The 20370-nt window shown below is 36.7% G+C and overlaps 1 protein-coding gene across 1 annotated transcript in view; it reads left to right on the plus strand.

The window, feature by feature from the left end:
* Nucleotides 1-5742: 5742 nt before the first annotated feature.
* LOC150107040 (sperm-associated antigen 1-like) overlaps nucleotides 5743-20370 on the plus strand; it is a 190864-nt gene continuing 176236 nt past the window's right edge. Inside the window, exons 1-2 of the mRNA XM_090393546.1 lie at nucleotides 5743-5841; nucleotides 19525-19586. Of these exons, the coding sequence (XP_090249672.1) occupies nucleotides 5743-5841; nucleotides 19525-19586 (161 nt within the window). The remainder of the gene's footprint in view (nucleotides 5842-19524; nucleotides 19587-20370) is intronic.

Here is a 20370-nt window from a genome sequence, read left to right on the forward strand (position 1 = left end):
CCATCTATCTAGCTTATTCAAATCCTCTTGCAGGACTGCCACATCTGCACTATTACTAATAATCTTTCCCAGCTTTGCATCATCTGCAAACAACTGAATATCCCCTTGCATTGATATAAAGGTTAAACAATATAGGTCCTAGTACTGAGCCTTGTGGGACCCCACTTGTAACCCTCTGCTTCCTTGAAACTACCCCCACCATACACAACTCTCTGATACCTATCGGACAGCCAATCCTGAATCCAGTTGACCAATCTGACATCCAGACCCATGTGCTGCAACTTAAATATCAGCTTATCATGTGGCAACCTGTCAAATGCCTTTGCTAAGTCTAAGAAAATTGCAGTATATGACTTTCCCTCATCTGATGCTCTTGTCACTTTATCATAAAAGGCTAGCATATTGCTAAAACAAGAGCGCCCCTTCACAAATCCATGTTGACTCTCACAGATAACATTACCCTCATCTGTCCAATGCTGTATATGGTCCTTCACTACTTTCTCCAAGATCTTACTAACTACTAATGACCCACAAACTGGTCTATAATTAGACACTTCCAGTCTGCTACTGCCCTTATGAAATGGCACTATCTTACCTTCATTCCATTTAATGGGCACCTTTGCCGAAGCCAGACTTTCATTGAAAAGCCAGGTCAAAGGCACTGTCAGTTCCCTAGCACATTCTCTCAAAACTCGTGGTGAAATACCATCCAGTTCCACACCTTTACTGACATCCAGAGTACTCAGTATTTGAAACACACTCTCCTCCTGTACCTCTTAACCTTGAACGTGCCCTATCCCTCTAGCATTAAAACTGACTACTCTAGGATGAAATACTCCAATAAAGTGTTCATTGAACAATTCCACTATGTCATCTGCATCAGTCACTCTATTCCCATTTTTATCCCACAGTATCATTTTTCCACAGTCATTTCTCCTCCTACTGGCCACATAGCTAAAAAATTCCCTAGGATTGTCTTTGGATCTTAGGGCTAATCTCCTCTCATATTCCAGTTTCGTCTTCCTTACCATACTAGTCACTCTTCTGGCCTGTGTCTTATACTCTTCGTGCATCTTCTCTTCCCCTGTCTCCTTATATCTCTTCCACAGCCTCTTTTTCGCATGCAATTCCTGTTTAATATTGTTTGTCATCCACTTTATTCCAAATTGTGGCCTCTTGTTAACTCGTGGTATACAACTTACCATTGCTGCTAACAAATATTCTTTCATAATTTCCCACGCACTAATGATATCCCGGCCTTCCAATTCCTCCCTCCACGAAACTTCCCCAAGTTGACGTCTTAGACTATTATAATCACCTGCCTTATAATTCCACATACGTTCCCATCTCTTTGATACTCCTGCATGTCTATTCATTTTCCAAGTCAAAACCATATGGTCACTCTCTCCAACTGGTGGGAGAGATGTCATCTCAGTTATTATCAACTGTTCTAATGCTATAACCAAATCCAAAACTCTTGAACCTCTTGTTCCCTCTATTACATGTTGCCTAAGACATTTGTCCCTCAAGAATTCTAGAAATTACATTCCCTTATTGCTCCATGCATCTTCCTCTCCCCAGTTTATACTACTGTAGTTAAAATCTCCCATAACAATCATTCTTCTTGCACTTGCCAAACTCAACTGTCTAAACATTTCCTGGTCCCCACCCTCTGTACTCCTGGGTCTGTAGCAACACCCCACTGAATATCCTGTCTTTCCCACCTCTGCCTCACACCATATGCTTTCAAAATCATTAGTATCACTTCCAAAATCTCCATTCTTAGAGGACATAGTTCGTCACTTATCATAAGCAGTACTCCACCACCATGTCTTCCCTTTCTATCCTGCCAAAAAATGCTGTATCCTACTTCTATTCCTGTTATTATATCCTCTTCTGTCAACCACGTCTCAGTGATCCGAATAATTTTTGGCCAGGCTGATGCTATCTGTGCCACCAATTCCTCTCTCTTATTCTGGATACTCCTGGCATTAGTATATAACATATAAATGCCGTTGTTTCTATATCCAGCATTATCCCCTCTGGACTCCACTGGGCTCAGTGTTACCTGATGTTGCCAGGAAATATAGCCAGGTGAACAGATCTGTGCACAGAAATCTAAATGAGGCTGTTAATCCTTACAATTTTTGCAATATGTCCCCTTAACTTCAGCTCCCTATCCATCAAGATCCCTAGATCCCTTGTCTTCTTTACCTCCTGAAGTAAAGTTCCTATAATATGGTAACCCTCATTCCATCTCTGATATCCCTCTTTGTTACCCACATCGCCCATCTCTGGACAAACACCATGGAAAAGTTTGGCAAATCTGAAATGGCTGCCCTTGATATCTCCAAGGTTTTTTTGGCACAAAAGTCTGTTAAGTAAAGCTCCATCATTTGATCTTCTGTCCCCTGACTTCTGCAACTGGATAGCCAGCTTTCTGACTAGACACTCACTTTGAGTGATGGTGAATAGTTCCTTATCTTTTAACTATAAAACTAATGCAGGCATCCAAAAAGGTTCTGTTCTTTTGACCACCCTCTTACTTCTACAAATACTGGCTACTGAATTAGAAACCTTTGTGCAAATGTATGTAAATGTCACTTATGCAGCATATATTCAAAATACTTGGTCATGTGTTCTCAGTAACTATTTAAGAATGCTGCTGGTCAGTAATCATCAATGGGAAAAATAAAGGATTTTTTGGAGTTCAATAAAGGGTTTATTGTGGGTGCCTGTCTGGCTGGACCCACAATTTTGAAAACAGCAGCTTACTGGTTTCTAAAAAATGTGAAATATCTGGGTGTTTAATCAGTGGAAAAATAACCTACATTACTTATCTAACCATGAACAGTTGCTCTTTCAAAAGATTTTTCACTCTCATCAATCCAGGTTTGTATTGTCTCTAACAGCCTCTCTAAGATATACACACACACACACACACACACTGGCATATAGTTTGATACCATTGACTTGGATTCTCTCTCTTTATGCACTATTTTTCCTCTTTCGACTCTTCTGGGATTGTTCCTTTGCTAAACTTCTGTTGAACAACCAAGTCGAGGGCACTGCCAGTTCTTTTGCACTTTCTCATGCTGTGCATAGTGATTCCATCCATCCCCAGAGCCTTATTAATCAAGGTTACATATCTGAACACAATTTCCATTTTTGAAATGGTGGTCTTCTGTCCTCCTTTCTATTGCTATTCACCACCACCACCTTAACACCCTTTCATGAAATACCAGTGAAATACTCATTGAGCATTTCCACTCGATGGAACACGAGTCACATCTTCAGAAGATGTGATTTGTGTTTCATCTGCAGCAACTACATTCAGTCTTCCATATTCACCCTTTCTTCTACTAGCAACATAACTGTAGAATTCTACTGGATCTTTACTGCTTCAGCCAGTCTCTTTTCATATGACAGTTTCTCTTTCCTTACTATATTCATCCCCTTCCTAGTCTTCACCTTATACTTCTGATGCTGCTGAGGGATATCCTATTTTTTAGATCTCTTTCATAATGTCCTCCTTCTCAGAAGCTCCTGAATAATTTCATGATTCATCTGTTTTATCGCTGCTTTATTTATCCTTTAAACCTTAGGAATACAATCTGATTTTGCCATAATTAATTGATTCTGGAACAAGAACAGTGGGTCATTGGATCCTTTCATTAGAAAAGACCTGGGTTCAATTCTTGTCATAATGAAAATCATTATATTGGATTTTTCAGTTGAAGGTGAATTAACCAATCTAACATGGAGGTTCAGGTTCAGGAAAATTGCCCAGAGATATATGTAGTTGACAAACAAAAGTCCACCAGGTGGATATTATGTGGTGTAGTGTGTGTGTACATAGTGGAAGATCTAGCAGTAACAAGGACATAACCCTGAAGTGATAGAAATTTTTTTAAAATCTGAATAGACATTGTAAATGGTTATTCAGATTTTAAAAAAAATTCTATCATAATAATATCATAATCAGCATCCTTCCATCAAGCATTCATCCATAGTTTTGTATTGATAATCATCCTTAATACATCAAGTCTTAGCAGCAACAGCAAGGACATAATCCTGAAGTGACAGAAAATTTTTTTAATCTGAATAGATGTAATATAGGCACTAACCATTACATGGAAAAATGTTAATGATACATCATGAAGAAGATGTAACTGGGAATGGACTGCTGAGTGAATAACACAGTGCATATACAGTGGTGTACTTGGATTTTGTAAAACCTTTTGATGAACTGCCACATGACAAACTATTAAATAAATTGAAACAGATGGGATTTGATAACAAACTTCTGAGTTGAATCAGTTACTGGCTGTGAGATAGGTATCAGAAAGTTGTAAATGGGGGTATAATATCCCAAAAGAGGGTGGTCACTAGTGGTGTACTGCAGGGGTCAGTTTTGGGACCGTTGTTGTTCAATTTGTATGTTAATGATATTGGAATGGGTTTAACTAGTGATATACAGCTGTTTGCAATGATACAAAATTTGGGAGAGCAATGCAGAGTCAAGCAGATGTTATGGCCTTTCAGGAGGACTTGAATAGAGTGCATGAATGGGCAGGTAAGCTGATGAAAGTTTTTGAAATAATAAATTTAGTTTAATCCTTTATCCAAGTGTGAACAAACAAAGTTTGCGCCTGAAAGTATCTTCAGGACTGGGTTAAGGTGGTACAACACCAGGACAACTCGTTGCAAAGGTGGAGCAAGATACCAACATTCCTATCTCACTATCTCCTATAATGCAAAACACATCTCCTTGCAGATATGTCTAATGTTATGCATTAAGGGAAGGGCCACTACCCAGACTAGTTTTGACCTTTATTGAGGTCTCTTCAGTGGGAGCCAGGCCCAAGTGGAGATATCAGGCAGAAGCATTAGCAGGTCATTTCTACCTATAGGAATTGCCAATTGGTGTGCCACCCTTTTTTGTTAGTTCAATGTTGAAAAGTGTAAGGTTTTGAGATGTGGTAAGTGGGGAAACTTTAAAGGAAGTAGAGGAGATGAGAGATCTAGGAGTGATGGTGGACAAGGACCTGAAATTTAGCAGTCACATTGAACAAATTGTGAAGACTTCACATTGGATAATGGCAATGATGCAGAGGACCTTGACATGCAGAAAATAGAGAGAGGGTATGATGCCATTGTATAAAGCTTGATCAGGTCTCATATGAATTATTGTGCACAGATTTGGTCTTCAGGTTTTCATAGTGATGAGGATATGTTGGAATGAGTCCAGAGAAGATTCACGACAGTTGTCAGTGGTCTTTGGAATGTGGCGTATGAGGACAGATTGAGAGAAAATAAGTTGCAAAACCTCGTGAATAGGAGGAATAGGGAGGATATGATTGAGACATAAACTAGTCAATGCTTGTTATCATTTTGACATGGAAGAGATTTTTCATAGAATGGGAGAGGGGAATAGAACAAGAGGCCATTGGAAACTGCATAAGGAATGTAGGAGTAGAGGAGTGAGGAGAAGGTTCTTTGCATGGAGAGTGGTTAATAAGTGGAATGCATTGCCCGAGTATGTTGTGAATGTTGACACATTGAATTAGTTTAAGGTAGTACAGCTGGATTTGCATTGCATGCAATAGTGTGTATCTCTCACAATGAGTCTCTGATTCCATGGAAGTCAGATGATAATAATAATAATAATGCTTCAAAGAATTAACAGACCTTTGGCGTACCTGTTTAACAGAAGACTTGCAACAGGACAAGTCCAAAGGAATGAAAGGTGGAAAAATTGTTCCACTTCATATGGAGGGAAGGAATGATATTGAAGCTACAAATTATAGACCAGTTTGTGTTTCTGGAGTTGTTGTTAAGGTATCAGAGAGGTTGAGGAGGACTCAGATTCAGAAATGAGTTGATAATAGCAGTATTTTTTATGATGGTCAGCATGGATTTGTTAGGTTGAGATCATACTTCAGCAATCAGCTTGTATTAAAACGAAGTGACAAATTTGCTGGATAAGGGAGATGCATATACAGTGGTGTAGTTGGATTTTTCAAAGTCCTTTTTTTAGACTGCCACATGAAAATCTAGTAGCTAAATTGAAATAGATGGGATTAGATAAAAGACTGGTGAACTGGATTGCTGATTGTTTGTCAGATAGGTATTCAGTAGGTTGTGTATGGAGGAGTAGTATCCCAAAAGATGAACATCACTAGCGGAGTGCCTCAGGGAACTGTTTCAGGACCATTATTGTTTAACTTATATGTTAATAACATTGGGACAGGTTTAATTGGAAATTAAGCCAGTTCACATTACTTTCAACTGCTTCTTTCATACTCTCATTCAAGCAAAATAAAAATACAAAAATACACTTAGCCCACCCACAGATCTAATGTACTATTGGTTTGAAACTCATGCACAATAAATTAGTTAATTCATACATCAATCAATTAAATCATTGATTTTAATGAATCAATAAAAGCAGTGTCATTAAAATTCATTATAAGACATAAGCTTGATAGATTAATTAATTTGTTATTTACTTCAATTAATTTATGGGTTTCTTTGTATATGGGGTAGTGTCAAGAAAATTCATTATAAAACAAACTATATGGATTAATTAATTAATATAATTAACTGCCTTTCTCTGCACTTTGTTGAGTGCATCTCCTTAGTTTATGTGTTGACTAAAGTACAACAGTGCTACAGTTTCAAGACACCAAACTGATATTTTTATTTTCTTCCTTATTTCTTTGTTTAGATATTATATTTTTATTTGCAGTAAAATATAAGTATCTAATCAGTTATTTTAAGAGATCATGTGTACTAGACATATTTACAGATACTTATACAGCTTTCTCGTGTAGTAAAAATATAAATTTTATTCAAAAACTCTGATATATTTCATCCAATGTAAATGGATATCATCAGGGGAAAGTCCAGTAACTACATTCAAAACATGAATCATATAGCATGTGCTTACTATTTTGAGTCTCAGTTCCAGCTGAGTTCACAGGATTGCACTACTAGAGCTCAAGAGTTCAAAAGAACTATTGTAAAGCGTGTGCAGATTAAAATAAAAAGGGAAAAAAAAATTATGAACAATAAATAGTAATCACTTCCCAAAACTTGGATATTGACATACAACCAGAGCAGTTAAGTAAAGCATGGTATGATAGAACTGAAGTAATTCTGACTCCAAGTAGGACCAGAGAGCAAAAATATCATCAATAAAATGAAGTCATATATGAGGTTGATGGAAATTAGTGTGAAAAAGTTGATTTTCTCGATGCTCCTTAAAATACTTAGCTAAAACTGGTGAAAGACTATCCATTGCTATTCCTTCCATTTGTTTGAACAACTTCTTCCACTTTCTAAAATAGTATTGATGAACTAATTCATATTAAATTTAAATAATGGTGCAGAGATGGATAACAAGGATAATATTGGGAATATATAATGTAGGTTATGAGGATAGACTGACGGCATGTGACTGCAGAATATGATGAATTGACGACAAAGGGGGATGTGGAAAGTTTATTTTTCACTTGGTTAGACTATAATAAATTTAATTTAATCCTTTATCCAAGTGTGAGCAAAAAAGTTTGTGCCTGAAAATATCTTCAGGACTGGGGTAAGGTAGTACAACACCGGGCAACTCGTAGCAAAGGTGGACCAAGCTAACATCACTCCTATCTCAGTATCTGTCTGTCTGTGTTCACTGGGCAGTGAACAGCGGAGTGACCATACGGCATCTGTAGTGACCTACAGATGCCGTATGGTCACTCCGCTGCTCGATGATGTTCCACACTAGGCCTCACCATGTAGTCCTGTTGTTTGCCCTTCTGGCAGCCTCAACTCTCTGAAGATCAGTCACTCCACACATGCCATCCACACATGCCATCCAGGGGTAGACCATCTCATTGATGGTCTACCCCTGCCTCTTTTTCCAGGAACTTTACCTTCTATTACTGTTCTGAGAAGTCCTCCTTCCATCCTTTCTATGTGTCCAAAATATTTTCATTTTCTTCTGTCAATATCCTTAAGGAGCCTTAAAGTTCTACTAATCTTTTCTAACACCCATTCATTTGTACGCCTTTCAGTGTATGATATCCTCAACAGCTTTCTGTAACACCACATCTCAAAAGCAGATATCCGTTTCTTATCTGACTTCTTTAGGTTCCAAGTCTCGCATCCATAAGTCGCTGTTGGAAAAACAACTGCATCCAAAATCCTCAACTTTGTTCCCATGGAGATAGATCCATCCTTCCAGATTTTAGACAGGTCTCTGACTGTTGTTTTATCCATTCCTAACCTTTTTCTGACATCTTCTGAACAGCAATTCTTCACATTAATAATGGATCCCAGGTACTCAAACTTGCTGACTTCCTCAATATTTTCTCCATTAAGATACATTTGTTCTCAAGAGCTTCTCTGTTTGTTTTTCCTTTGAGAACCATGATCTTTGTCTTGCTAGAATTGAGTTGAAGTCCTCTGTTATTACTGATCTTGTTAACTCTGTCAAGAATTAGTCCTAGTTCTTCCATGTCATTACAAAGGAGTACTGTATCATCAGTGTACCTCAGATTACTGATCAATCTACCTCCTATCGTAATTCCTGTCCTGAGCTCATCCAATGCTTCACGCATGATGTCCTCTGCATAGATACTAAACAAGTGAGGAGAAAGTAAACATCCTTGTCTAACTCCTTTTCCAACTTGAAGCCAGTCAATCAATCCAATACCTGTTCTTACTGTGGCTTCTTGCTCCTTATACAAGTTGGCTATCAACCTGATAGTGTGCTGAGGAAAACCCATTCTTTCCATTACTTCCCACAGTTTCACATGCTCAACACAGTCAAAAGCTTTAGAGTAGTCTAAGAAACACATTACCAGAGGGAGTCTGAATTCTTTATATTTTTCTATGATCTGTCTAAGGCAAAGGATCTGATCTCTGGTGCCCCTACCTTTCCTAAAATCTGCTTGTTCCTCGGGCATCTCTGCCTCAACTTTGGCCTCAATCCTATTTAGCATGATCTTTAATAAAATTTTGCTTGCATGAGATATCAAACTAATAGTTCTATAATTCTTGCATGCCTTCATATCACCTTTCTTGTGTAGTGGTATGAAAACTGACTTCTTCCAGTCTCTAGGCCATGATCCTGTCTCCCATATTCTTGTAATCAATCTATGAAACACTCTTATCCCTCCATCTCCTGTGGCCTTAATTAACTCTGCTGGGATTTCATCTGCACCTGGGGCCTTATTGCTGTTGAGCTGCTTAACTGCTCTTTCAACTTCATGTCTAAGTGGAGGAGGTTCCAAATCAAAATTTTCTTGGTGGGAGGACTCCACATTTTCTTTATCCACTCTGCTGTACAGTTTCTCACAGTATTCTTTCCATCTGTTTTTGATTTCCAACTCTTCTGTTAGTAATGATCCATTCCTGTCTTTGATGACATTCAATTTAGGCTTGAACTTGTGCTTTAAGTCCCGAACTAAATAAAACATCCTTTTATAATTATGCCTTCTCATCTTTCTTCACATTTATTAGTATAGAACTTTTCCTTATCTCAGTATCTCCCATAATGCAAAACACATCTCCTTGCGGATATGTATAATGTTATGCATTAAGGGAAGGGCCAAGGAGTGATGTTAGCTTGGTCCACCTTTGCTACGAGTTGTCCAGTGTTGTACTACCTTACCCCAGTCCTGAAGATATTTTCAAGTACAAACTTTGTTTGCTCACACTTGGATAAAGGATTAAACTAAATTTATTATAGTCTAATCAAGTGAAAAATAAACTTTCAACATCTTTCTCTAAATCCAGAGTAATTTAATAAAAAGGTGGCACACCTTTTGGCAACTCCTATAGGTAAAGATGACCTCACCATTGCTTCTGCCTGGTAGCTCCACTTCTGGGCCTGGCTCCCACTGAAGAGACCTCAATAAAGGTTGAAACTAGTCTGGGTAGTGGCCCTTCTCTTAATGCGTAACATTATACATATCTGCAAGGAGATGTGTTTTGCATTATGGGAGATACCGAGGCAGGAGTGATGTTAGCTTGGTCCACCTTTGCTACGAGTTGTCCAGTGTTATCCGGTCTCCTTTACCCCAGTCCTGAAGATATTTTCAGGCGTAAACTTTGTTTGCTCACACTTGGATAATGGATTAAACTAAATTTATTATTATTAAAGGGTGATGTGATTGAAACATTTAAGCTGTGATTATTATTATATTAACACAGAGAAGATTTTTCATATAGTAAAATGAGGGAAAGGAACAAGGAGCCATCCCTGGAAGTTACAAAAGGAAGTAGTGAATAAAAGGTGAAGAAATAAAAATTAAGTTTATTGCATGGAGAGTGGTAGGAGCATGGAATTCATTGCTTAAATGGTGGATAAAATGCAAATTGTAGATGAGTTTAAAGCATGGTATGACTTCTGTACTGACTAGTGTTGACCTCCCATGATGAGTCTTTTAACTCCATGGAGGTTAAGAAGATAATGACAATAATAATAAGTTAAAAATGTCTTGTACAGACACTTTGGATATCAGAAAACTAGAATTACTTCTCGAGGAAATGAAGAGATATCAGCGTGATATACTAAGACTGGCAGTAATGTGATGGACATCATCAGGAGAGATAAATGGATGTGAAGTCATATGGTCAAGGTATGACACCAAGCACAAAGCAGGAGTTGGTCTCTTTCTTAACAAGAAAGCTAGAAAGGCACTGCTAGGCTATGAACCAGTCAATGAATGAAGCATAGTAGCAAGATGTCAAGCAAAATCATTTAATATATCAATAGTCCAGATATATGCACCCACATCTAGGCACAGATGAGGATATTGACTTATTTTGCAACAATCTGACAGAAACAATACCAAAGCAAGATGCACTCATTATTGAAGGAGATTGGAATGCTAAATTTGGAATAGATAGTGATGGTTGGGAAAGCGTCATGGGAAAATATGGTGTTGGAGAAAGAAATGAACGAGGTGAAAAATGTTAGAATTTGCTGTGGACCACGAGATGATGATCTGTAACACAAGATTCTAGCAAAAGAAGTATAGAAAATGGATGTGGCGATCAAATGATGGGAAAACCAAGAACATGATCAATATGCTTATGACTAAAAGAAGATGGATAACATCAGTACAGCAGTGTCGAACTTTTCAAGGAGTGGATATAGATTCGAATTATTAGTGATTGCAAACATCAAGTTGAAATGAAAAAGAAAATATAAATCCCATTATCAGAAACAAAGAGATACAACAAGAATAAGTGAAGCAGAAATAGAAAGAAGGTACAGAACGGTGTTAGAAGAGAAACTTAAAAGTGCGAACAAAGGAAAAAATTTGAATCTAAGAGTGAAAGGAGTAATGAAGGCGATAGAAGACACAGTTGAAGAAAGTACCAGAAGAAGAGAAGATCAAGAAGTGGATTAGACAAGAAACACTGAAGTTAGTACAGGAGAAGAAAATGTTGAAGATAAGAAAAGATACATCAGAACAAATAGAGAAACAGCATTATGAAAAGCATAAAACTAAGGAGGTGTACAAAAATGATTAGAACCATTAATAGAAAGTGGCAACCAAATCAGACCACAATTAAAGATGAAAAAGGCGAAGTATTCATGAATAAAGATATAATTGTACAACAGTGGACAAGATACTGTAGTGAGTTATATGAAGGAAAAACTAGATTTAGATAGTGTTGGGAAACTGATTGAAGAATTGAAGCAGATATCACCACCTGGTAATGAGTATGATCTGGACATTTTAAGAGGAGAGGTAGAAAAGCAGTAGGACAGCTAAAACGAGTCTTTGTAATGATAACATCACTGGAGAAATTATTAAATATGGTGCTGAAAGTATGGTTACAGAAATGCACCAACTGTGTGATATGGTATGGAAAGAAGGGAAAATGCCAGAGGAGTGGGAGAAATCGATATTGATGACATTATACAAGAAAGGAAATAAGCTAGCATGTAAAAAATATAAAGCAATTGCTTTGACAAGTCACCTTGGTAAGGTGATGATGATATTGACAGAAAGATTGAGACGAGCAAGCAGGATTTAGGAAAGATAGAACTATAATTCAACAGATTTTGACATTGCAGTTAATAGCAGAGAAAGCTAGGAGAAAAAACAAAAACATATATACATGCTTTTTTGGTTTTCAGAAGGCATTTGACAGCATCGACTAGAAAGTGACATTAGCAGTGCTAGAATCCTATGAATTGATAGAAAACTAATAGCTATATTAAAAGCTGTGTATAAGAATGCAGTTGCAGCAATTAGAATAGGAAATGATTTGGGGAAATGGTTTAGAACAAGCAGAGGTACTAGACAGGGGGTACCCAATATCACCAAGCATTTTCATCACACATTTAGAAAGAGCAATAGATAAAATGAAGGAAGATGCAAAAGGAATATCAGTACATGAGATGAGAATTAGCAATCTGAGATTTGCACATGACATTGTTATTATTGAAGAAAACGAAAGAGAACTACAAAAAACATTGAATCTGTTAAATGAGGAAGGGAAGAGATTTGGACTTGTTATGAACTTGGAAAAAACGAAGACAATGGTATTTGGTGAGAAGTACATGAAACAAAAGATGCAAGTGGATGGGATTGATATAGAAAATGTAGAACAATTCACATATTTGGGAAGTAAAATGACATATGATTTGATTTGTAAAAAAGAAATAAAGATCAGGATTGCAAAGGAAAGAACAAATCTGAAGGCCATGGATAACATCAGAAAAAGTAATCAGCCTACCAACAAAACTGGAAACATGCATCTTCAGCATTATACTGTATGGATCATAAACCTGGGTAATAAATATGGAATTAAGAGAAATAATTTTGGCATTTGAAAGAACTTGTTACAGAAAGAACTTGTTTTGACATTCTAAGAATAGGATGGGTACCGAAAATCACCAATGAAGAGCTCTATCGGAAGATCTATCGGACACAACCAAAGGAGGATCTAATGCAGATGATTATACAGCAGAAGCTACAATTATTTGGACACATCTGCAGAATGAGAATCACACATCTGAAATGTGTGAGGAGATGGGAGTACAGTTTGTTAATGTCTGGAATGAGTTTGAGGGACGAGGTGAGCTGTATGGGAGAGATGGACTGTATTTGAGTGATTATGGTGTGAGTTGCTTGGAGAGACTGCTGCTGGAAGGTAGAGAAGTGAATAGAGAGAACGAATCAGATCGAGATGGGGGAGTGATGTGGAAGAGCAGGAGAGTAAGACGAGAGAGATTGAAGAGGTGGATATGAATGAGGAAGTGAGTAGTATGACTATAAAAAATGAGAGAATGGGTGTGCAAGAAGAGCAGGGAAACGGGTAGGATCAGAGTGGACAGGGGTACACAGTGTGAGAAAAGTGGATGCTCCAAGTGGAGGTGAGAGCATGTGTAGGCAGGAAAGGAAAGGAATGGGATGACCAGAGATCAAGAGGAAACAGTTGGAATTGAAAAAGGTTCTAAAATGAAGAAGCAGAAAGGGAAAAGGCCCCAGTCGAGCTTGGAGAGATCATATCGAGTGAGTAGTATCAGTGGAACTAGCTGTAGATCCAGAAATGAGCTGTTGTATTTGTATACAAATGCTAGAAGCATAAGAAACAAGGCAGATGAAATGGTTGCACTTATTGCGTCTGTGCACCCAAAGATTGTCGGAATAAGTGAGACATGGTTGGAAGAGGATGATATCCTGACAGGAATAGAGATGGAAGGGTATGATGTGTTTTGTGAGGATAGAAGGGGTAAAAAGGGAGGGGGAGTGCTATTCATGATAGAGAAAGAGTTATGTCCATACAAAGTAGAGATGCAAGACAGAAATAGTGCCAGTGGTTTTGAGGCAGTATGGTGTGAGATAGAGGTGAATGGAATCAAAATACTTGGTGGGATGTTGTTATTGACCAGGTAATGTGGATGGTGGTGATAGTGAAATGTATAGTCAAATAAGCCAAGCAAATAAGAAAAGGGTGATCATTATGGGCAATTTTAATTATGGCAATATTGACTGGAATGATGAGATAGCAACTGGAAGTAAAGAAAATGAGTTTCTTGAGTTTTTGAGGGATAACTACCTCAGACAGTATGTAACAGAGGGCATACGAGGATTAAGGGTCCTGGATTTGGTCATCTCATCAGAGGATGTAATTATAAATGAGGTGTCAAATCATCCACCAATTGGTGAGAGTGACCATGAGGTGATTACCTGGGTGGTTGCAAGCAGTGCGAGGACCCCTGTGAGAAAAGGGTATATGTGGAACTACAAGGGGGGTGATTATGAAGAGCTCAGGAGACAGGTTGTGGGTGTAGTGTGGAATGAGGAGTTAGCTGGAAAAGAGATCAATGCAGCTTGGGGGATTTTCAAAAACTATCTAGTAGATGCAATGTCTAAATGTATTCCAAGGGTGAGAAGGTTAAATAAGGTAGGTGTGAGATGGATGAATAAAAAGATTAAGCATGCAATACAGAGAAAAAGGGCATTGTGGAGACAGCATAAGAGAAGTGGAAATAACCAATATCATGAGGTCTACAACGACCAGGCAAGGAGGGTGACTTGGTTGGTGAGAGTAGCTAAACAGAGGTATGAACAGCAGTTATCTAATGAAGCCAAAAAGATTCCTAGGGAGTTCTTTTGATATGTAGCCAGCAAAAGAAAGAATGATTATGGAAGGATGACATTGATTAGAGAAAATGGTATAAAGACAGCTGTTGCAGAATGTGTGGTTGAGATACTTAATGAGCAGTTCATAAAGATCTTTCAATCTTGTGAATGTGACTTCTTGGAGAGATTGAGAGCAGTTGATGATGGGGAGGAGAGACTGACTGTAAGTGAGCAAGAGATGTTTGGGGAGTTGAGTAAAGTAGATGTAAATAAGGCTGTGGGACTTGATAATATATTATCGTGTATTCTGAAGGAATGAGCCTAGGAGTTGACACCTGCCTTGACACATTTTTTTAATACGAGTCTTGCACTTGGTCAAGTTCCTAAGGAGTGGAAAGAGGGCAAGATTGTGCCACTTCATAAAGGAGGTGATCGAACTATAAGCCTATCTCCTTTCTTTTAAGCTTACACGGTGATCTGAATACATTTTTGAAAATTATGGAGACAACTACCGTGTTTATACGCATGGATAGGCTTATGCATTCATCAGACATTTTTGTAATAGATTTCACGGTTTGATATGAACACAGATGATTAAGAAAATAATGCACTCCTTTATCACATCCAGGAGTCTATGAAGTGCCCTGTTCTTGCCATCAAGCCTACTACGGGCAGACAGGAAGAACTCTGGACATCCGCCTCAGTGAACACAAAAAATATATCCGACACTTTCGCTATGGCAAGTCGGGTCTGACAGACCATGCTTTGGATACCCCTGCACACAGGATCAATTGGAAAGAAACAAAAGTAATGCACAGAAGCTTCTGCAAGTCAGAGAGGTTGTTCCTGGAATCAACAGAAGCCTTAAAACATACTCCAAACCTTAGTATGGCTGTACATATCTACCAAAGATTTGGGAGACAGTCATCTTAAGACCAAATTAATATTTATTACTTTTATTTTATTTCATTTTTTCAAACTTTCTAAGACTATCATTTGTACTACTATTTTAAAACTTTGAATTTTTTTTTTTTTTTTTTTTAAACCTAGATGACGCCATATTAGGACTTTAGTCTTGTGTTGCATGCTGCAATTACTTTTACTAGCCCCACTGTTACACCAGATTGTGGTTTTTTTGCATTTATAACAAACTTTGTGTTGTGTGCTCTGAAGATGCTGGATATAATACCAGCTAAATATTAGCTTTTAAGTTAATAAATAGTTATTTTCTTAATCATCTGTGTTCATATCAAACCGTAAAATCTATTACAAAAACTACCGTGTTTGAATAAAAACTTTAGTTTAATATAACTAAAATCTAAGTTTTAATAAAATTTTAGGCAAGTAGTATGATTCCAAAGATGACAAGAAAGATGTTTTGCAAGGTTGTAAGTTGAAGAGCCAATACAATCCACTACTGGCTACAGTGGATAGCTATCTTTATTGACTTTAGGGAGACCATAGAATGTGGTCCATATTCTTAGACACAACTGCCTACAAAGGACACTTCTTGAAGGAACTGTTGAGGGGAAAGAGAAGGAAAAGAAGACAAAGACTGGAGTGGATGAAAAATATATAAAAATGGACCTATCTGTCATATGAGGAATACAGCAGAGAGGCAAAGAATAGGATATGGTGGAAACACACATGATAGTTGATCCCCTGGAGGGAGAGGACAACTGTCAGAAAAGATGTGGTGGATGGGCATGATGAATTTGTACCTTCTCAACAGTAGCAGCAGCATCCTAAGATTGTACATTGTCTAGTACAATCTTAGGATTTATTTAATAACTAATTTAATAAATTAGTTATTAAATAAAGGAACTGTTGAGGGGAAAGAGAAGAAAAAGAAGACAAAGACTGGAGCATCCTAAGATTGTACATTGTCTAGTACAATCTTAGGATTTATTTAATAACTAATTTAATAAATTAGTTATTAAATAAATTAAATAACTAATTTATTTAATTTATTGATTTGAATGTTCAGTTCCCTGCTAATCACACTGAAGGTTTAACTTTCTCTTAATAAGATATTAATTTTATGATTATATTTGGCGCTACTCATTACATCAGTGGCATTGCCTTTGTCAGCCTTTGTGATGACTGTATTGATGTTTTGACACAAGGAGTGAGGAGCATATACATCTGAGAAGGGTATATTCAAAGTAAGTGGTTTTTCTTTGTGTAAAGTTTTGACAGTTTTAAAATGTAATTTATTAGCTTTAACTATAATGTAATTCTCTGATGCATTTTCCATGCTTACCATAATTTCTAGATAAGGTACATGTCCAAGAGACAAACCAAATTCTGGAGCTTTAGACAGAAAATTTACAACAGCTATCATTGGTAGACTCATTTAATGGCTGAATATTGTGGCAGTTTCTTACAATGCTTCAAACTTATGAATAAGCTTAAATCAGCATATTATGCTGATTTAAGCAACTGAGAAGCAAGGAATCTTGGCATATTGGTGGATAGGAATTTGAAGTTCAAAGGCCACGTAGTAAAAGTTGCAAATACAACTCAGAGGATAATTGTGATATTAAAGAGAACCTTGACATCTCAGGATAAGAAAGTCATTCTGCCTCTTTTTAAGGCTTTGATAAGACCACACATTGATTATTGTGTGCAGATTTGGTCACCTGGATTCCAAGGTGATAAAGAAGCTGTGGAAAGTGCAAAGAAGAGTTATAAAGATTATTTCTGGATTATGGGATTTAGATTATGAGGACAGATTGCGAGTATGTGGATTACAGACTCTGCTTAACAACAGAAAGAGGTGTGATATGATAGAGGAATAATGCAGATTACACTGACTTGTAGAAGTAGGGAGATTCTTGTTCCATTGCATAAGGCTTTGATTAGGCCACACATGGTTTTTCAGAAGGATGAAGAGATGTTGGAAAGGGTCCAGAGGCGACTGACTAAGGTATTTTCTAACCTCTGGAATATTGAGTATGAGGAAAGATTGAGAAGATGCAACTTGCAGAGTCTGGTGGGCAGGAGGAAGAGAGGAGATATGATAGAGACCTACAAGTTATTAATTCATGCAGAGTTGTGAATGATTGGATTGCCTTGCCTGAGAGCATGGTGTCTGCAGAGAATTTGAGTGTGTTTAAAGCACGGTGATGAGCTGTTTGTATGATAAAAGGACCTCCTAGATGAGACTTTGACTCCATGGTGTCTTCAGTAATAATAATAATAATAATAATAAACTTTTGAATGGGTGTTATAGGATATCATCTGATGAAATATTTCACTATATGCACTGGTGAGCTATAAGGAGCTCGCAGGGCTCATGCGAGCCCCTTGTTCTTCTTGTTTACTTTTTTATTTTTTCAAAAAAAAAAACCCGTAATTTTTTGAAATATATTAAGCGACAAACTCATATGGTAACCTGACAAAAATTAGTGCTGAATAGATGCAGTGCATAACTGCATCTATTTGGCAGTGTATAGATTATTTGGAATTATTGTTTCAACTTCTCTATAACGAATGCACCCAAGTTTGAAAATAAATAAGTGCATGCACTATCTTTACCCTTCTCCCTTCTGGTATCCGCTCGTACGGTAAAACCAGTAACCAATCAAATGTTTTGTAAAACTGTCATCAATGGGTTGTTCCGCTGGTTCTGTGTTCGTCAGTATGCTGATGTATAACAATTGTTTGTGTTTAAAATTTAAAAACTGTATATTCAGCAAATTTTATTTTTATAATTGTAAAAGTATTTTTACCTATGAAACATGAAAAGACAGTCAAATTTATAAAATTTTTTTGGGAAAGAAAAAATAATGAAAAATGATTCTGCTGATTCTACTGCAGTTGAAAATGAAGTCGAAGATGAAGTTGAAGATAATACGCACATTGATTCAATGAATATGCAACAAGTTGGAGGAGAAAAAGAAAATCATATACCTGATTGCTGGAACGAGAAGCAAACATCGTATTTCAAAACGCAGTATAAGTGGTTAGAAGTTAAGAATGGTAAATTAGGATGTTGTGTTTGCTCAAAATATAAAAACTTACGTGTTGAAGGAGAAAAAAAGTTGTCACTTATCAAAGAAATGAAAATAGAACCGAAACATTACAGACTCAAGAACTGCATCTTTTCTTAAAAAGTTATCCAAACATAATGAATCATTTGCTCATAATAAAATCATAAAAATAAATGAAGAATGCAGCAAATCTATATTATCAAATTTAATTGACAAACTAAATGAAAAAGAAATTTTGATAACTTCAAAAGTGTTTAATTTTGTTTATGTTTGGTGAAAAGAAACCGGCCAATGTCTGATTTACCAGATTTAATCAAGCTACAAATTAAAAATGGTGTTGATCTAGGATTATCATTGCATTCTAGATTCTCAGGAATTAGAATAATTGAACATATTTCTAAACAAATAAAATTAGAAATATTCTCCAAAATAATAGAAAAAAATTGCAAAATTTCTATAATAGCAGATGAATCGACAACATACCGTCGTTCTTCCAATTGCGATAATAATAATAATTCAGATATGCTCATCTGAACAAGGATAGTGAAATACGTACTTAAAATTAATTAAAAATGCTTTCTTTTTTTTTTTTTTTAATCTGCATAAACTTTTCTAATTGTTCTTTTGAACTCTAATAATGTAATCCTCTCAACTCATCTGCAACGAAGACCGAAGCTAGTAAGCACATACTACATGACTCCTTATGATTTATGTTTTAGAATGTAGCTAGCGGTCTTTCTTTCTGATCTACACGTTTGATGATATACATGTTCTGCTAGATGAAACGTATTGGAGTTTTTGAATAAAATTGTATATTTTTTTCTACATGTGTAAACTGTATAAGTATCTATAAATATAAGTATCCAAATTTGAAGATTTGTTAAATTTATATGTTTAATGTTTTTTCTTTTCAAAAGGTAAACCAGAATTCAGAATTGGATGGAAATGATATAATGAACTCCCTAGAAGATTCCAAAAAGTAAGTTAATTGTTATTATCATTATTATTATTATTATTATACAGTACTCTTCCATGAAGTTTCAAGACTCACTGTAAGAGAGGCTCTCACTAACCCTCACATGGCACTGTTGTGTTATAGGTTTAGTGATCTTGCATGTGTGGGATCATTATAAAAAAAAAATTCTTCACACAATACCTAACTTACCTCTATTTAAAATCACTGATGGGCAATGCACTCATGATCTGACAGAATTCTTTCCCACTTGTTAAAGCACACATGATACAATTAATTTAAATATTTGAATAAATATTTAAATTAATTATCATTATAAATGGCTGGTGAGAGGAGGAGGCTAACTGTTTCCACAGCATTAATTAGGAAGTGCTATTATGAGGATGTTTGGTAAGAAGCAGAATCATGAGCAGATATTATTTATTTATTTATTTTAATAAAATATCAACCTCTTACATAAGTGGTCATAATGCCTATAACAATAATGCCATATATGGGCTGTTGTATAGTTAAATGATTAGGGAAAACAAAGAAGAAATCTGCTAATGTGTTTCTTGAAAACCTGGAGGTTGTATTCATGGTGCAGTGGGGCAGCATGGAGAAGACTGTTCCAAAGCGCAGTCTTCCCTATGTAGTTCAGAAAAGCCTTCTCGATTGGAATGTGAAAGAGTAGGATGAGATGTTGGATATGGTTGTGAATAAAGTATTAACACTTCCACCTGTTGGTGAAAGTGATCATGAGGCATTGGTTTGGAAGGTAGTCAAACAGCAAAAAGTTGTTATCAAGGAG

Source organism: Typopeltis vanoorti, chromosome 5 (assembly GCF_054136105.1).
Source record: "Typopeltis vanoorti isolate ZY-2024b chromosome 5, IOZ_Tvanoo_1.0, whole genome shotgun sequence".
Lineage (NCBI taxonomy): Eukaryota > Metazoa > Arthropoda > Arachnida > Uropygi > Thelyphonidae > Typopeltis > Typopeltis vanoorti.